Source organism: Lonchura striata, chromosome Z (genome assembly GCF_050655825.1).
Source record: "Lonchura striata isolate lonStrDom1 chromosome Z, ASM5065582v1, whole genome shotgun sequence".
In the NCBI taxonomy this organism is placed as follows: Eukaryota; Metazoa; Chordata; class Aves; order Passeriformes; family Estrildidae; genus Lonchura; species Lonchura striata.
This window is the reverse complement of record NC_140740.1, coordinates 69,130,001-69,150,240: the sequence shown is the minus strand read 5'-3', so window position 1 is coordinate 69,150,240 and position 20,240 is coordinate 69,130,001. Positions and strand designations below refer to the sequence as shown.

Below are 20,240 nucleotides of genomic sequence, written 5' to 3'. Positions count from 1 at the left end.
CAGAGTCCTTTAGAAACCCCATTTATATTACACTTTTGCACTATTGGCAGTGATAGCAAGCATGTGAGTGCACCAACAGACTGCACTGTATGAAATACTTAATAATGCAATTTCACTCAGTTAAGCAATAAAGTACAGCACACATCTAAACAGTATACTTCAGGTAGTTTAAAGAAAAAGGCCAAAGGCTTAGTGGTGTGAACTGTGAAAAGTCTTCTGAAATACCTTGTGTGAGGAATACTGACATTGTGAAACACATGAACATGTAGATATGAGAAATTCACTTTAACTTAATCATTAGCAGGATATCTGGTATAGCTGTAAAATGCCTATTAAGAAAAATGTGTGCATTTACATGAACACTTTGTAAGTAATGATGGTTTAGCTGAACAAAAAACCTTGTTACTCCCATAACACTGTCATTGTAACCCGTGTCACTGGGTAGACTACACTTCTCAACATCTGAAAGGACTTCAGAAAAAACCAGCCCTTCAGATCTAAAAGAACTGTGTAAAACAATACTAAAAATCTAGTCAGAGGAGAGATCTTATGGCCCTCAGATGACAGCAGCTACAAAACAAGTAGCTTTTCTCAGCTAGAGCAAAGTAACAGGAACATCCAAGTGTAAATTTCAGAGCAAGAGTATCTTTTATCTTGCTTGTATCTTTTCATACATGTGTGCACACACAGGATGCTGAATGATCTATGAGACGTGTACTAAACTTATGTCCTGCCACTGGGACAAAAAGAGAAGTAAGTTTTGACACTCATGATATAAATATATATTATATGTAAATATAAAAGGACAGTATTTGGAAGCCTGATGGGCCTGGAGCCCCCAACTTCCAGCCTGTAGCCAATGGACTACTCCTTTGCATTTTCATTCAGCCGAATGAACTTGCACTATATTTCAAGGCTGCCAGAGGGATGGTATATATATATATATATATATATATATATAATAAATAGCAAATGTGCAATCACACATCCCTCAGATGCAACAGCTATGAAAAGTTAATATAAAAATCAGGGGCCAGACTATTAAGAGTATATGGATTTTTCCAGATAGTGGATATGGGTTTAGTAAATATGTAATTAGATCTCAGCATTGTATTTGCAGTCAGTTATTAGCAATATAGAAATAATTAGGTAATGATCAAAATGAGTGAGCAAAATAGCTCAAGTAAAAAAAAAAAAAACAAAAAACAAAACAAACCTCAAACAACAAAATGAAACAACACTTCATAGACTCTATCTCAGAATTAAATTGAACTGTAAGGCCAAAACCAGTAAGAAAGACTTCATATCTTTCATAAGAAAACTGCACGTGGTACTACCAGAATTAAACTGTAAAAGGCAAAAAAACCTGCCAAAAAACTACAAAACAGAAAGAGTTAAAAAGATATTAGCCCCATCTAAAGCAAGCAGTACTTCATGTTGTAAGAGCTATGGCTGCATGTAATGTTTTAAAGTGTTGTTTGGATACAGCAAACATTATTACTTGGGCATAAACACTGCAGGGCATCTGGCTTTCCTGATGGCATGTATTTATTTTATACAAAAGAAAGCATAACTGACTTCTACTTTCTGTTACACACACACATACACAAAAAAAAATATATATAACCTTAAAATGAATACAGAAAAATACAACTATTGGTATGTAACTCTGAACGACTTCTGTTTTATTTTTCTATCATCTTGTAAAGAAGAAATTGTGAGGCAAAGTTAGTGACAGCCATCAAAAAGATGAAAACACAAATCAGTGCTGTACATTTTGGCATCATGCTAAACCCCAGAACAGGCAAGCAACAGTAACACTACTCTCCCTGGGGGAAAAAAAAAAAAAAAAGAAAAAAGAACAAAGGAAAAAGGTGTCATAAGAGAAAACCCTTGATGTTAGGAACGTGCATTTGTGCAAATGACAAAAAAAAAAAAGCACCCTGCAAAACAAAAACCAACCCAAAGAAAGCACAAAAAAAAAACAACCCTATTCCAAAACAAAACCATACAGTGCTACAAGCAAACAAGCAAGGCAAAAAAATCTCAACCCAAACACACAATGTTTTTCTGCCCAATCAAAAACTACTTACATGTTCAGCAGTATCATCATATTCCCACTAATTTACAGAAAAGGAAGTAAAAAAGAAAAACAAAAGAAATAAGGAGGTTTGTAGCCCAGTTGAAATAAAGTTTTCTTCTTTAGAGTAAAATCAGTATGAAAGATGCCCGAAAAAGTCATGTACAGTTCAAATCATCCATGTAGAATCATGTGAAATTTAGTTAATGATATCAGGCCAGGCATTTTTAATTCCATTTTTGTTTTCCCTAAAAATCCAGCTACTTCTCTTTCACTGACAAATAAAAGAAGCAATGAATCCTCTTGTACCATGTAGTACTATTTTTTAATACTTTTTTTAAAAAGTTACCAAGGCAGAATTAAAGGCTACCTGGCTCATTTAATCATGATACCAGGCTATATACTTCAGTTTCCCTAAACTAATTCAATGCATTAAGTCTTGAAACCACACAGATGTTTTACCATCAAGGTGTTCATACCAGTACAAGCCTTGATCACATGTATCATGGAAGTACTACAGGCAGGGAAGGGTGGTGGTAAGAGAAAGGACTATCCTTCCTTAAACAGTGGCAAGTGGGCTGCTCAAAGCTAAACTTGACAAAAGAAGAAATGCAACTTTTGCCTTTTGATGTTTGGACTCTAATATCTCATCTAGTCTCTAGTTACTGATCTTCTAGTGTTTAAAATAATTTTAATCCCCTACCAGACAGATTGAAAGCAAAAATTTGTGAAAAGGAGAACCACAGCACACTAGCATGTCCTTTTCCATCTCCTCTCCCTTTCCTTTCCCTTCCACTTCCTGATCTACTTTAATCCTTGTCTGCACTGAATTTAAACTGTAAGAACACAATGTTTTCCAAAATAAGAAAGTAAGTACTGGCAGCAAAGTCCACCAGAAGCAGACACAGTATTTTGCAAATAGGGTTATGAGCAAAACGCAGGTGTAGTAGACCTATTCTTCAAAGAGGTCTCTGCAAATCTGAAAATCAGAACCAAAACTGAAAAGGAAAAAAAGATAAAGAAAACCACCTATTTGTTTGCCCATGTAAAATGCTTACAAAACCGATTTTACTCTTTGATTTAAGTTAATAATTTCTTTTTATTTCCACACAATCCAGTTATAAACTGTGAGCTAGCAGTGAGACATGTATAATAGATAATAGTTTCCCATAGGATGACTCCTTCAGTGTCAGGAGCTTTGGAAATCTTAAGTTTTACAGGGTGCTGGTATATCTCAATCAGTAAAATCCTAGTTTGAGAAGCTTTTTAAACTGGATGTTTTAATTATCTCATATTCTCATAATTTCAAAAATACATGGGAAATTTTGCAATATAAATAACCACATACCTATTCAAACAAAGTTCTTCATTTTATTGACGATCCTGATATGAATAATGGAAAGTATAATACCTCAGTGGTTTCTAAAGTTACCTTAAGAACATTAATTTATTGTGAAACGTGTAGCAAGGTGCGAATGTGTAGCAAGCTAATCAGAGAAACACTGTAATAAAAGGCTAACACAGACTTCTAAAGATCCTAGGCTCTCCACTGAAACACTGAAATAGGAGGTGGGTGGATCAGCACATACATATTTTATTTACTACACCGACTCTGGATCAGATCACCCTGATGCTTTGGAACTTCAGAGTATAGGTTAAGTCTCCAGGTTTAACAGAATCAGAACAATGACAGCATTTAGTTGCAGATTAACAGAGAAGAAAGTGTCTTGTTTTGGCCCAAGAACGTTTAAATTTTTTCTGAAAAAAAAGTTTTTAAAATAGACACAGAAAATGCTAGCTGGCAGACTGTTAAATAGAAAGAACAAAGACCCTCAACGACAACAGGCGACTCTTTGGCAAATGAAATGCTTTCACTGTGACCTAGAAAAGAATGGAGTGTCCCAATTACCTGTGCATCTGCCAGCATGATGTCTTTTAGCATGGGCTGGCCCTTTGGCTCCCCGTTCTCCATCCGGACGTAGTGGACCTGGTAGCCTCGTATCTGGCCGTGCTGCTTATTGGGCACAGGCGAGCGCCACGACACTCTAACAGCAGTGGAGTTGACAGCCTCCACCTCGACTTTGCGAGGAGGACCACTAGGAACTGGAACAACATCATTGGACAGAAGAGAATTACAGCCACCTGTCCCACCCAAGTCTTTCGCTTTTTCTTTTAAGAAAGGGCAGACTCACTATGCTGTCTTTGAAGAATACAAATCATTTAGCAAATGAAGATGCTCAACAAATCTGCTCTACCTTTCAGTGAAAAGATCAAAAAACATGACTGATGCAAAAAATGGAAGAAAAAGGAGTATTAGAGAAATAGAAAAACATGTAAAAATGTACAAAAGCCAAGGAAGATGCTTTGAGATTCAAAGCATTATAGTACAAAGAGACATTTTAATCATTGAAATAATAACACTATAATAATAACAAAACCACAAAATATTAAAAAAAAAGTTTCCCTTTTTCTGTTTGTCAAGTTCTATGTTTTATTTTGGTTTGTTTTTCTCTCAGGATAAAAAGGAGGCTGATTACAAGGCTGTCTTCTGTCACTTTCAAGAATGGAAGAAAAGAAAATGTGTGGAGCATCAGTTTTCCAAGATCAAAAAACAAAGCTAAAAAAAAAGCTAACACAAAAAACCACAACCCAAAAAAAACCCTCAAATCAAAAAGCACAATATGGAAGAAGAAAGCAGTTAAAAAAAAATTAAATAACCAAAAAACCAAGACCTGAATAAAAGTTTATACACATAATTGTTTAAAAATGACAATGACTGTAAAATCAAGGAAAAGGCAGGAAGTTTTTTCCCTAGGAGTTACTTTTCATTAAAGGAGGAGCAAGAAGGATATGTATGGGCTCATAGGAGCAGCAGATTCATGTCACTTGCAAAAAATATTTTCTGATTAAAAAATACAAAAATACCAAATAGAAAAATGATGTAGAAAGAACAGTCTTTGAATAAAAATCTCAAAGGGTGATAATATCTGGTTACATTTGGAAAAAAAAAAAAAAAAAAAAAGGAGCAGAAAAAATACTGTTAGCCTACACAAAAGACAGCAGATGACAGAGTCATAGAGGTGCAAACTGATGTAGTGGAGGCAACATACCATCTTCATCTGTCCGAATCAATACTGCTAAGCTCTCTGGGCCAGGTCCAACATCAGTGTGAGCAGTCACAGAGATCCGGTACTCAGTCCACTTTTCCAGCTGTTCCAAAAGGTACTGGGTACTGTCCGAGGAAATTCCCAAAATTTCATGGGGCTTGACATCTTCTCCATCAATTCCAATGTACTTGATGGAGTATGCAGTGATAATGCCATTCTGTTTTTCCACCGGTGGAGGTTTCCAACTTACCAAAATGCTAGTGGAGCTGGGGCTTGTGCAACTAATGTCTTGAGGAGGAGCTGATGGCTCTAATTTCAGTAGTGGGTTAAAGGAGGATTTGAGTGGAAGGATAGAAGTGATTGAAAAAAATGAACAAAAGAAAAAATAAATAAACAAATGAAAATAATAAATAAACAAAAAAAAGTAGAAACTCAAAAAAGCAAAACATCAGATAATCTTATGCACCTTGGCTTATTAACATAAGGAAACTGAAAATGAACAGGCAAACTAAATGGTGAAAAAGGATGTAGGGGAAATATATGAAAATGAAGCCTCAAAATAACATTACCTACCTGTAAGTAAAATTCTTCTTGAAATAAAACAAAAACGTGATACCTCTATGACTACTGATCTATCTTTAAAATCTTTGCAATTAGTGCAAGCTAATTTTAACATTTTAAGTAACACATGACATGTATTTACTTACAAATTTTGACATCCCCTTCAAGTGGCTTTACTTCCTTAAGACAGAAAATCTCTTTTTACATAATTCCTAAAAACTTGCAATAATTGCTACAAATTGCTCCATCGGTTGCAGTTTTTGCAGCCTTTTCACTCTCATAAACAAATTACTGGCTCTTTTTAATGAGTCTGCCTGACACAAGTCAACCATAAATTACATTTAAATTGATAGCATTTATTGAAGCATTTATTACAGCTAACATACTATGAGCATGCAGTCCATAGAAGATGGCGAAAGTCTTAGTCAAAGATTTACCTACCAGGAAAAAGTGACAGGCTTGCTGATTCTGACTGTAACTTGTACTTACCCTAGATCAGCTGTCAGTTTTATTTTTTTAACTCCTCTTGCAGACACCTTTGCTAGCAAAGAATTAATGCTACCAATAATGTATATTATTTCTACAGATAAAAAAATCTACCCCAAACAACGTGTAAAGAAAGCAGGTGTTCATTTTACAAAAGTAAGTTTACAAGCTCAATGCATCAGAATGTGAGTTTCTGACTTTGTTTCAACTCCTGTCAGCATCACTAGTCTTCAGAGCAGAAGTGCTCACCGTTAGTCATTTGTTCTCAAAGGAGTATGTTAGCATATTTACATTTTCCAAGCTTCAGAGCATTTAAGCATGCATGTCATTCCACTGCTTTCAGTGAGGCAAACCAAGCACTGAAAGTTAGGTATGCATTTATGTGCTTAAATGCACTTTAACTTACCAAAATCTATGCTTACTAACAGATCATTCAGAGCACCAAAAAAAGGAGGCATAATTCAAACTCACTAGCAGAAGGAGGGGATGTGAACTGATTTCCTATTTCTGCTTCCTGTCTTGTCAGAAAAGCATAAATTTTGTGTGCAAGATCTTTTTTCCCCTTTACATCCCCCTCTCCACCTTTTCTTCCCATTTCTTAAGGGAAAAAAGAAACAAACGGATACTTATACATACATATAATAGTCACATCAAACAAAATTAAAAGAACAGAGAAGGCCTAGGACCCTGCTGTGACCTACTGCATTTACACATGTAGCTTTTGGTTCCCCATAGTTCTTTCTACAGGGATCAATGGCTTTTTACTCAGTATGGTACACTGTTCCTCCAAAGAGAAGATCGGAGGGAATTTACTAATAGTTCAATTAACTAGAGGAGGTGGATGGAAGAACAGATGAGAATTAATACATTTTGGGTTATTTTTACAGACTAATTGAGTAATCAACTACTCAAAAGAAATGGATTCCCTTCTACCATTAACTTGTGCAAGAAGTGAAACACATGTAAAATGTCCCTTAAGGGTCTTACAAAAAAGAAATAAATCCTTGCATCATCTTCCTCTGATACCAAGATGAAAGGCACTAGCACATTCTGGTGAATATTGCTAATAAAATCACAGAAGTTTATTAATTTTTAATCCATTATACTCTGAAAATGCAAAATATTGCACTTATATAACTGAAGCTAATTTGAAGGCTACTTTAATCAGTTTTATTGATGCATATATGTTTTTTCTTAATTGCACATTTAAAAAAAAAGTAATCTTTGCAGCAAATAACTTGGATCTGACCACTGAAATCAACTGGATTTTTGCAACTATCTGAAGACACAAGGCTCAGAAAAACATAACATATTCTTATATGCAAGAAGAGAAAATGGCAATGTGTTTATATAAGGAACACACAGCCTTGGCTCCTAGATGTATGTTTTGTAAGCAATCGTCTCACAATATAAGATAATGAGCATTCTAAATAGTTGAAATGGCTCTCAGAATAAACAAACACCTATTTCTTAATCAAATTATTTATTCTGAATTACTAAACTGAAAAATTGCCTTGCCACTATATCTAGAACTAACCTTGTGTTACATGTGGTTTTTTGTGCTTATTCCAAGTGCCTTAGAAGTGCTTCAGAAACACATTTAGCTTTGCTTAAAGGTGAGCAGTACTGTGTCTCCAGTCACACTAATTGATATTAATACATAACACTAACAAGGAACGATTGTGTAATCGCATGTCATGACTGCAAATTAGAAAGACTACTGCCAATGGAGAAACTGATTTTTCTGTTTTGAATTATCTTGCTTTAAGGACAGTTATTTTAATTAAAAAAAAAATAAAACCAAAATTGTACTAAGTTTTTCAATGAAACATTGTAATGCAAACTGTCAGGAAAACATAACTTATCAGGCAAGAATAATCCTTCTGGACATCATTGCTGTATAGCTGATTGCTTTAGTTAAGTCTTAATTTAAATGTTTTAAGGTGTATATACAAGTCCCTGACAAATTTTTATATTTATAACTGTTTTTCTCAAGGTGGAAATGACTGAACATCATAAAAAGCCCGGATGAACAAGTTGTTAGGAAATATCTGGTACAGTCTGAAATATTCAACCTGATCCACTTTTTTGATACAAATTTTTGCACTTCAGGGAGATGCTGCAGAAACCACCTAGGAAGTGTGCAGAGTAGGGAAGTGGAATTTGATTGGTTAAGGACTTTTATTAATATATACCTATTACATGATACAACATTTCACCTTATTATAAAATAAAATTTCATTATGCCAACTTTATATTGCCTCCTGAGACACTGATTTATTTGGGTTATTTTTTGAAACTATGTAAAAACACTCATATATTAAGTTGATCATGATACACCTCCAAACTCATAATTTTAAGCATCCTTTTGCTGTATCAAGTAACATGAATACCGTATTTTGCTTTTTTCTCTGTTTCTGCCTACCTGGGCTACTGAGATTAATAGAAACAAAGAGAATAAATATTTCAAGGAAAGACACCTACTTGACTGCATGGTTCTGGCTGAGATTTCTGCTGTTGAGGCACCCAGGCCTTGAGGAGACCGTGCAGCTAGGCGGAACAAGTACAGGCTGTTTGGCCTCAAGCCTTGCAGACGATACGATGTCGTGGGTTCAGTGGAAACACGTTGCTAAACGTAGATTATAAGAGAATAGTTAGTATTCAGAGACTCTGAATTCCATAAATATTGCCTGTATGCTTTTGTACTGGGATAAAACCACAGAGAAAAACTTAGATTCAAGAAAATAAAGCAGAACAAAACCAAACTAAACAAAACTAAACCCGAATAAATTTCTTTTGACAAATAGTAATAAACTGTTTTTAAAGTCAACAGTTTAATGGGTGAAACTCAGAGCCACAAAGCCACAAAACTACATCCAAAGTATGAAAAGCTTTTCATAGAATACCACATGAACTAAGCCTTACCTATAACTGTCTTATGCAACAGTGATTTTGTAGTGTAAATTATCTTGCGTTTAACCTTGTAGTCAAATTTGTATTCGAATTGTTAAAAGCAAATTCTTCCACAGGGTAGCTTACTAAGCAACAGCCTGCATTCTATTTGGAAGTGAAATACAGACCTGGCCCCCTTACACAAAATATGCTTATGAATCCACAGTATGTGTGAAGCTGCTCAGTTGAAGCATCAGCAAGGACTTGAAGATGAAAGAGAAACCCATGAGGCTGAAAATCTCCTGTGCCTTTCTGAGAATGCTGGCTTCTTTATTTTCTGTGTGACACCTGGTAATACCACCTTTTCCCTACCAGAAGAACAGTTTATTCTAAAATTTATGGGACAAAAATGATAGACGCCCACAAAGTGAAAATTTTTTATGAAGTAGTGGTACGGAAAAAGTCTATAGCAGGCCTTAATCTTTAGAAAGAACCTCCTGTTTTCTTCTCCATTATTACTGAAAGATTAGAAAAGCTCAGGAATTTTCTTACACAATGGCACAAAGAAACAAAAATTATCTAAGTCTGAAAATAGATTTCAGAGTTCAGGTATAAGTTCTAAAAAGACTTAATAGGCTCATAAAATGTCCTCAAATATTTTTGCTTCCAATTCTTTGTAGATGAATAGGCTCAGAGAGACATAATCAATGTCTGAAACTGAATGGAATTTCTGTGGAGGATTCATTGCCATCTACAGGAAAATTCCATTGTCTGGTAACCATTGACAACATTTTCTGCTGTTTACACACTTTAAGTCTGTCACTAGGCTAACAGCTGAGCTTAACAAACCTAAATATCAAGGCATTTGTACTAAAATAAGTTACTAAAATATGAAAGTTAAACCATTGCCGCATTTTATACCCAACTTATTAAAGATCATTCAAAATATGTACAGTCTTGCCACTTACTTCCTCCCCATGCTCCCCATCTTTGTAAACCAGTTCATAGCTGGAAATGGTATCAGACCGTGGAGGTGTCCAGGAAAGCAGTATGCTTGTTTCAGACTCAGGTTCTGCTTTGAAGTTCAGTGGTTGACCAGGCACTAAAGAAAAGTTGAGCAGTGAGGCCAATTATTTACTTGGATACTTCAATATTTTCAGATGCTTTAAAATCTTATTTGAACATGGCATGCAATATTACTTTTATTTATCTTACTGAACTTAAACTGATTCACAGTACTCTGAAACAAAATTATCTAAGCACAGAAAAATTAAAATGATATATTTAATTCATTTAATTGTTAAAATTTATCAAGGATTTCAAATAAATGCTTTTGCAGTGTAAATAAAGCAAACAGAATTGAAATGCATTTGAAGATATGCCTGGTGATGAATGCCAGCAATCTAAAAACCTATGTGGGAAACAGCAAATATATACATCTATATATTTGTGTGTGCATGAGAAGAAGCTAGAACATAGAACATATGAATAGCTGAAATAGTCTAGAATAAAGTATTAAAACTATTAGATGCATTTCCAGACATTAATTTTTTTTCTCAGCTCATAAATGAAAGACAGTAAACATATCCTAGTCTTAAAGAAGGCACCTACATACAAATCTCAGCTTGTTTAATTTGAAGTAGTTATAACCTAGTGAAGAGATAGTCAGCTAATTTTTCATTAGGTAAAGTTTTTTCACCCTTTAATGACTTGTATTTTTAAGAATATAGTTGAATTTCTAGTGACAACACTTTCTAATTGCAAGAAATAAAAAAACACTTTTGAGTGCACTAGTCAATAGCATTCTCTGTTTTTGAATCTTGTGCAATGGTCACAGAAATTATCCAGACTAAATGCTATCCTAATTTACTTCTGCAAATGTGAAGCAAATGATAAGGTTGACTGTGAAAATGGATTGTGTACAATTCTTTTGGCACCCAAGTTCTAAAATATTTTTTAGAACTATTAACTATTAACTTAATAGTGCCATTGATAAGGCATGAAATAGTTTTCCACAGCATCTCTAGCTGTTCAAGAATAAAATGTGACATGCTCTCATTTTTTCAGGGGAAAAATAAAAAGATGGACTTCTTAGCACACACTGAGAACAGGCGTAAGAAATAGGATGTGACAATAATGATGGTTTCATAAACATTTATCAGAGAAGAATTCTGTGACAGCATTACAAGTATGTTCTTTTAGTACAGTAAAAGACCTAAAAACTTCAGAGAGTAAACTGTTAAAATAATTTGTTATTTTCATTTTTATCTTCTCCAGACTTCTACAGAATATCCATTTGAGACACTGCCCTTGTGTATTCTGGTGCAGATTTGATATCTAACTTTCAACAAACAGAACCTTTATACATGAGATGCATATTCTTCCAGCTCCTGGGTGGACTTTTTATTTTTCTTTCTTTTTTTTCTTTTTAATGAGTGAGTGAGAGTAAAAGGAGACCAGGTCTTTTACAGGAATAAAAAGGGACAGGACTAATTAGATGTTTTCCTAAAAGTTGTCTGGTCTAAAAAGAATCCACTGCTTGGGTCCTGCAAAGTGCAAAGAGGAAATGATCCCAAAGCATGGGGAGCCTTAGAGGAAACATCAACTAAGTATTTGTGACAGATTGTAATTTTGCAAGGAGAGGCTGCAGTGATGGCAATGGTTCAGCTGGGAGAATGGATGGCTCTCAACAGCCCTCCCAGCAGTGACAGAAGGGATGGAAGAGATGTAGCCAGGCTCTTCACAGAGTGTGGCAGGTGAGAGAGAGGCAGTGGCTGAAACATGAGAGGCTCAGGACAATGCAGAAATACAGCCAGCACCCAAGAAGGTCGGATCATGCCAGCCCTGGGGCATTTTACACATCAAGTGGGTGAAGCCCTAAGAAACCCAGTCTGACCCCAGAGCTGAGCCTGCTCTGGGCAGTGGCTGTGGCTGGACACCTCTGCAGATAATCATCCTCCCAGCCTCAATTGTCCTGTGATGCTATCTATGATCCCTACTCAATGTATGGATACATGAATTGTAGAACACAGCCAGACAATAATAGTAAATGATCAGTCAAGTGACTCATATGAAGACTGGTACCATCTGTTATGATAAATATGGCAGCAGATGGAGAACTAAGGGTATTTCCTGACTCTCTACATGTTTTAAGGCCTTCATTCTCCAAGTATTCATTTTAGAAAAACCCAAACCCTTTGTCATCTTAGGTCTGCAATTCTCAATCATTTTATAATACAAGCTGATGGCTAATTGAACTTTTCCAAATGCTGTTTGTCAAAATAATATCTTGCTTTAAAACTTAGCCTCCCCTTGGATTTTTTAACCATGGTTAGACAACTCTGATATTGAACACTGACAGAAGAAAAAGGTGACAAGGAAGTCTGCATTGCACCAAACAGGTAAGAGAAGATGACGAAGAGAGAAAACAAAACCAAAATCACAGAAACTAAACACGCTTTATTGCCAATAAACTCTGGTATGGAACCCAGTACCAAAGGAGAAGTACCAGTTAAGGAAGTAGAACAATAACTTTTAAGCCATTTAAGATTTATGCCTAGAACACACATCTGGTAAAAAAATTTTCAGTGGCACATGGGAGCTAAGCCAAGCTGGAGCTGACAGAAGCTACTAGTCTCCTTCAGAAAAAGAAAAAAGCCCAGAGAAACTGCCAAGTATATGCAGGTGGACTTTACACTCTTACAGAAGTGTTTTTAATGTCACACATCAAATCTAACTCCATATTAGTACAGTACACGGGCAGTCCACTAAATGGGATGTTTTTGCATGAGCATTCTCTCAATACTGTCTTTTCTGTTTTGAGGGCAATACAAGAGTATATTAAAACCCCTAACTTCTGTGTGCTCCAAGTGTTTCTTTCCTTTCTTCTAAATATATCTTAGGCAGTACACACAACAAAAGACTACAATGCAATAACAAAACAAAGAATGAAGCCCACAACTACTTTTTCCAAAACTTCACATTCACTTCTGCATTTTCTTTTGCCTATTCCTCCACGTTTATTGCTGGATAACCAGGAACAAACACAGATTGCTGGACTTTGTCCTGCATATGTGGCTTTATCTCCATCCCTGATTAAAATGCCATAAAAGGATCATAAAATAGGACTTCAGTAAGGCATTTTAGTTCCCTGCACAGCTCTTCAGCTGGCTGAGGTAACCAGAAAAGGAAGGACTATATTGGGTTTGCAAGTGATAATGGAAAAAGGGGAGAGTCTACAGGATAGAAAGAGTCCCATGACATTGTTAAGGTGAAATCCATACCTTGAGTAAAACTCAATGAGTGCAGTAAGAAATCAGCTTTGCAAAGGGCAATAGATTGACCAAGAGAATTTACAATCAGTAGGGAACCTAAAGGGACCAAGAATTTATGCTTCTGATTTCTCTGAAAGAAGCATAAAACTCTACAGAGAACCTCTTACAACTGAAGAGCTATTGTACTCCAGCACTTTTTCTCCGTAAACAATATATGTATATTTTGAAATAACAAATTCTAATAGAATATAATTAAAAAATAAAATAGGTAACATACAAAATAAAATATGCACTGTCTAACATACAAAATCATATGTGCATTGTGCTCTCCTTGTCTCTGCTACAAATGAAATAATTTCTTTGAATGAGTCTGAAGATACCTGAGGTTTGCAGTATCAGAAAACGAACCACAGTACTCAAAATAATTAAGTACTATACATTTCAGATTTTAAAAAAAGCATAGTATATTATGTAAAAAGTAGTCAGAAATCCATAGATCAGTTTATTAAAATATTATCTCTAACTGACATAGTGGGAACTCAGACAATAAAATAAATGTGTTAGCCAGTCAAGAACACAGTGAAGAGATGAATTATCAGAGTGTGAAGCTAAGATCCTCAATACTGAACCATCTTGTTAGCATTTAAATGAAGTAAAATAGACACTATGGCACTAAACAAAAGTTACCTGTGCATTGAGAGTCAGGGAGTTATTAAAAAGCTGAAATAGTCTTTCCTACCTGACCAGAAATGTCACTTGAGGGAAGTTTTAAAATCTAAGTCACTTAAAAATCTATCCTATACCTGGCCTCAGCATCAATACATGTAGGTATCTGAAAGGGGGATGCCACAAGGATGGTGGCAGATTCTTTCCAGTGGTGCCCAGAGAGAAGATGATGAAGTGGCCATATACTAAATCACAAGAAATTTCTCCTCAACCTGAGGAAGCCCTTCTTTATATTGAGCACTGGAATAGGCTGCCCAGGGATGTTGTGGTGTTTCCCTCTGGAGACATTCAAAACCCACCTGGACGTGTTCCTTTGTCACCTGCTCCAGGTGACCCTGACTTGGCAGAGGAGTTGGCCTGGATGATCTCCAGAGGTCCCTTTCAATCCTAAATTTCTCCTACCTGCCTTCTTGCTTTTTGAGTTTCTAGGTACATGCTCTCAACTCTTTTCATGCAGAGGTCCATTTCATTAAATGCTGCAAAAGTTACTAGGCTAGGACTGTGGAGTTTAAGAGACATCAGGTTTCCCTGTTCACATGTTCATGAAAAAAATTTAAATATCTGGTAAAGTAGGTAGCTACAACACAGAACAGTACTTGCTACCAACTCTTTCTCTAAACCTCTAATCTTCTTTTACCACAAGAACTCCAGAAACATTTTTGTTGAATCTAAGGGTCCATTTATGTGCCCTGCAAGTCAGATATTTGACCCTCTCATTACTGTCCTTTTTCCTATGTTCAAAATACTGTCCTTTAATCATTGTAATAAACCTTAGTCTTCAAATAAAGGAGAATCTTTCATTTTAAACTAATAATATGTTTTGTATTTTAAGTTTTATCCACAGAAACATACACGAACAGCTACAAATTTATTTCCTTGAGTATTTTTTTCCTCTCTCTTTTTAACAGTAACCACTGTCCAATAGACCTTGTGTACCTCTCTCCTGTCTTTCTATCTAAGCTCTGAAGAAAAAGAAGATTCACTAATTCCTTTAGTAGCTATCCTCTCTTTGCAGGTTAAAAATTAAATGAAAACCCAAAACCAGACAGTTCAAAACTCTGTGTTTTCTTGGTAAACACAGATTAAAATATGTTTAAAATAACATTCTTATGACCAGTTTAAGCCCTTCAGAGAAATTACGAATAGTGTGTCCTGAGCAGCCAAAATGGACACAAACAAATTTTGTTTTCTAACAAAGTAAGAACAAGACAAGAATAAAAGAAGTATCACAGTAAAACTTATATCAATATTTCTTTATTCTAAAATTTGGTAAGTGTATTAACCTACATAATAGACCTGTCCTGACTCCATCCTCAACATAATCTAATCTTTTGGCCCAAAATGCAGAGTAAAGACTTCCTTAACTTTTGGAATTTATTTCCTTTTACTCAAAAGGCGCAACTTTTTTCTGATTACAGAATCTATTAAAATTGGGTCTTTTTTCCATAAAGAAAGCACTGCTGAAAACAACTGGGCAATATGACATGGCTTTGCCTTCAAATGCTTAATAAAAAGTACTGAACACTGAAAATAGCACTTTTTTGGGGTTTTTTACCATGTCGGGTTGTCTGAAAAATATATCCTTATCTACCCCTCAAACTACATGCTCCCAGTAAGTATTTTAATTAAAAATCTAAATTTCACTACCAGCAGAATTTCAGCTGACCTGAAAAGAAAGAAGACATTCATACACCCATTTCAAAAGAATAATTCTGCTATACTAAGAAAACAAAAATTCCTCTGAACAGTTTTTTTAAGAAGAAATTATTCATTTTTATAATCTCTCTCCAAAGATCAGAATACACTTAAGGCAGGAAAAGTCTGAACCTTCTAACAGAGCCTGTAAGTCACATATGTCAGCAAGATTTTCTTTTATATATGCTCTAATACCCCCAAAGTGAGGGTTAAGCTAAATATATATATAACAGCAGGCTTATTTGTTTAAAATAAAACCAACCAAATGTAATCAGCATCCCATTCCTACTTTAACTCTTTTAAAATGTTTTCATTAAATCCATTTTCCCTGTCCTTAAATGGCACTTTATATTCCCTTTAATATTTGGACTATGTTTAATCTTGAGAGGTTTTAACTAAAACAATCATATTCTATTCAGATTACATTAAAGCAAATTGGGAAGAGAAGGGCAAGGAGGGAATTTTTTTCTATGATGTTTACTGAAGAGAATCTAATGGATAGAGAGATGGGCAAATCCTAGTTTTTGACCATACCCTGAACCGGACAACTTCACTAGACTTTTGTCATTTTTATCTCTTTTATGACTTAAAAAATTTGTATTTCATGTAAAAGTATCAGTGCTTAAATATTCTTTCTGTATGCCCCATTCTTTGTTTTTTTTTCCAATTTTTTAACAGTCACAATTAAACATTGAAATAATGTATTGAGAATCCCTCCAGCCCTGTTAATGTTGTAATTTCTTCAGATTGCAACAGTAATCAGAAACAGATAGACATGCTTACTTCTCTGAAGTGACCTCAGAAAGTAATGTAACTTGGGCCACGCCAGCTGAGCCTCAGTGCTCATTATTTTGATTCCTTCATCCTTCACTGGGGAAGCCACTGTCAGACACTTGCTAATCTAAGAGGTTTACAGTTGTGAGTGAACACACAGATAAGGAGCTCACTAAACCTTCTTCTGGAAAAGCCTTATGCGTGTGGATTCAACCAGAACTCAGATGTCAATATAAAAACTAGTGCTTTGAAAATGATTGCAAATGCCAAAATTAAACTGTGGTGTATATATTGGCATTTGCACATGCAAATTTTATAACTTCTTAGTTGAGATGCTGCAAAAGGTAACATCTAGATCTTTGTGCAACACAACACCTAGAATGATTCCAGGACAATACATCAATTTCTGTCTTTATTAAATGCATGTTGATAAAATGCAGAAGTAAAAACTGGATGAAAAAACAGTCTACAATTATACTTTACAGATCTGATTTTAAGAATTAGAATGATGCTAAATTCTGCAACAGGAAACTTTCCTGTACTAAAAAATTCAAGTACTATTATATATTTCTAGGAAATCACTGGCCTACAGTAATACTTCATACAGCTTTCGCTAAACTGCTAGACAAAAGGACCATTTTTTCTTATTGCTACAATAAAACACTTTGTGCAGTGTAACTCTACCAGAGCTTCTCACTTTAGATTTCATAAAAACTTTTCTGCCATGTTTTTTATTGTGCTTGCTTGTCCTTTACTAATAAAACTAATTCATGGACCTAAAAGTTCTTGAAAAGAAACAAAACAACCTAACTGCAAACATAAACCAAGAAAATTGTGACCCTGCGGTATGCATTTTGTTGGGACAGCTTTGATTTGACTTATAAATCCAAACCTGCTTGCTTGAACCTACACAAAGGTTTGTTGTATTTAATGGTCTCATGTTTTCAGTGTTCTCAGAATCATACCAACTATTTGAATACATACACATACATTTTAAATTTAAAAAAGCAATATTCCCTAGAGTGATAGAGCATAGAACTGCATGTTGCCTAAAGAAAACCCACCAAAACACACAAGTAACATCTCAAAAAAAAACCCTATGAAGAATTACTGACAAGTAGGTTTAGTGCACACAGCATTGCCAAAAACCGTAAGATTTGGCCACCTTCAGGATGAGGTCTCCCTGAGATGTCAGTTGGACTGCAGATATATTTCTTGACACTGATGAAAAAGAAGGCATGATGGGGTAATTTCCACTCTGCAAAGATAACCTGCACTGTGGAATTGAGAAAAGGTTATCTGCAAAAACTACCTGAATAAACTAGCTATACTTAAGGGGTAGTCTTTTTTGCAATATTTTAAACTGAAAGTCTCTCTCACGAATTTTGCTCATTACTAGCTTACCTCCTGTTTGAGTGATGACTTGAATGTCACTAGAAAGTGGTCCATCCCCAACAGAAGTAAAAGCAAGAACCTTCACAGAGTATGTTTTCTGGGGTACAAGATTCCCAATAGTGGTAATATGGCTGTCAGCCACATTGTGCTTCATCCAGCTGTTGACGTGTTGAGTGGGGTCCATGGTGTAATAAACTCTGTAACCTTGTATTTGCCCATTAGGTTCTTCTGGTTCTTCCCACTGTACCAGAATGGTGGTGGAGCTCAGCATTCGGGCCTGTACATTGCGTGGTGCACTTGAAGGTGCTTGTTCTGAAGTCCGTGTTGACACAGGCTCGCTGGGTGGCCCTCGCCCAATGTTATTTACAGCAACTACCCGAAATTCATACTCTGAATATGGGCTTAGGCCAGCCACGCTGTAACGCGTTGTGGCCACCCCATCAATTTCTTTATATGGCTCCTCGGAGTTTTTGGGTTTGTGTTGGATTATGTAGTAAGAAACTGGCTCAGGGTTTCCAGAATCCCAAGTCAACGTTATGCTAGTTGCTGTGCTTTCTGTCACCACAGGTGTTCCAGGAGGTTTGGGTAAGGCTAAATACACATAAAAGAAATTACAGTTAGCACTATGTAATAGCAGACATTCTTTATTAGAATAAAAAGCTTACAAACAATAACTAAGAACAAAACTAAAACAAACACGAAGATGAAATGGAAAGAAGGAGTAATCTGTTCAGAACAAGATTTTGTTAATTATTATTTCCTCCAAAACTGATTGGAAAATTTTCAAGTTTTGTCCAGTGCAGTTCATTTCTCTTTAATTAATGATACTGACTTATGTAATAAAAACATAGCCATATGTAGAAGAAGAATCTTATAGAAAGACAATTCAAAATTACAACTGAATTTTCAGATTTTTTTAACCTCTTGTTTCCAGTTACTCAGTGAATATGATACTTGGACACCCTGGAATTCTAAAAATCAAACGACTGGTTCCTAAAGGTTCCTGCTGTTGATAAATAAACATAACATTTCAAGATAATTTCTTTAACTGAAATGAAGGCTGGGAGGTAGACAAAGAATAATGAAAAATTAAAAAATTATGACTAACTTATTTTAATACATATTAATTATTAAATGAGTGATTATTACTGCTATCTGAACCTGAATTTTGTCTTATGCTAGTGAGTGGTTAGAATATTTACCCTCTTGGTATAAGAGGGCAAATGGCATTTAGACCTTTCAGTGTAATGTATTTGCTCAGAATGAATGAAATAAAAGACAGAACAGTGTCAAAATAAATATGCTTGAGATATACCTTTGACAGTTATCTGTGCTATTGCTTCTATAACACCAAGGGTAGACATAGCAACACAAGTATAGTTTGCAGACTGTCTGACATCATTAAGCTCAAGGACGTTTCTCCCTATTGGCATATCATCTTCAGGTGTCAAATCTTCTGCTCCAAGCATCCATTTCACATATGGCATTGGTGATCCCACCGCAACACAGGTGATATTTACACTCCCGCCAGGCATGATCTCATGATTTGTTGGGGGTATAGAGAACCTCGGTGGGACCCGTCGAACTGGAACAAAACACAAACAAAGGTAATAACATATACAAAAAAGGAAACTGAGTCTTGCATAAGGACAGCATGCAGTGTACAGACACAATTTACTATTTTAGCGTTTATTCCGGTCTGCCAGAAAATATATATAAGAGTAAAAAGAGTCCAAACAAGAATTTTGTCTGCACACAATATGAATTATTCTGTATTTATTTGAGGATATTTTTAGGCACATTCATACAAAGGCTGATTCAGACCTACTAGGGCCCCACATGTAACTAACTACATACTAACAATACACAAACACCATGCAAAAGATATACACGCACACGTGCACGCACACACACAGGCGCGCATATATATATGTGCATTTTTTATGCTGATACATATATATATGCACAGAAGAAAACTGGAAGGTCAACAGCATGCTTGAGTTGATCAACAACTTCGATGCTGCATGCTTCCAGTTGATGTGAATAAATGTGCTAGGCCACATCGTCACATCACAGTCCTGGAACACACTGCCTAGAATAAATTGAAAGTGCAATTTCATTTGCTTTCAGACTCAAAGTAGATGCAGCCTCAAGACCTCACACTAACACTGAAACAAACATAGAAAAAATATATAATTGCACACAGATTCAAATATATATATACATATATGTATACATATCTACAAATAC

The 20,240-nt window shown here is 35.5% G+C and overlaps 1 protein-coding gene across 34 annotated transcripts in view; it reads right to left on the bottom strand.

Moving 5' to 3' along the window:
• Positions 1–20,240, bottom strand: part of PTPRD (protein tyrosine phosphatase receptor type D) — a 1,154,377-nt gene that overhangs the window by 124,769 nt on the left and 1,009,368 nt on the right. For 26 of the 34 annotated variants that reach the window (XM_085567659.1, XM_085567666.1, XM_085567665.1 and 23 more), the window contains 7 exons: positions 19,306–19,575; positions 18,000–18,581; positions 10,095–10,228; positions 8,719–8,863; positions 5,191–5,496; positions 3,990–4,183; positions 2,094–2,120 (listed from right to left, as the gene is read on the bottom strand). In XM_085567659.1, coding sequence (XP_085423785.1) covers positions 2,094–2,120; positions 3,990–4,183; positions 5,191–5,496; positions 8,719–8,863; positions 10,095–10,228; positions 18,000–18,581; positions 19,306–19,575 — 1,658 coding nt within the window. The remainder of the gene's footprint in view (positions 1–2,093; positions 2,121–3,989; positions 4,184–5,190; positions 5,497–8,718; positions 8,864–10,094; positions 10,229–17,999; positions 18,582–19,305; positions 19,576–20,240) is intronic. The other 8 variants (XM_085567673.1, XM_085567675.1, XM_085567685.1 and 5 more) reach the window with 3 other exon arrangements.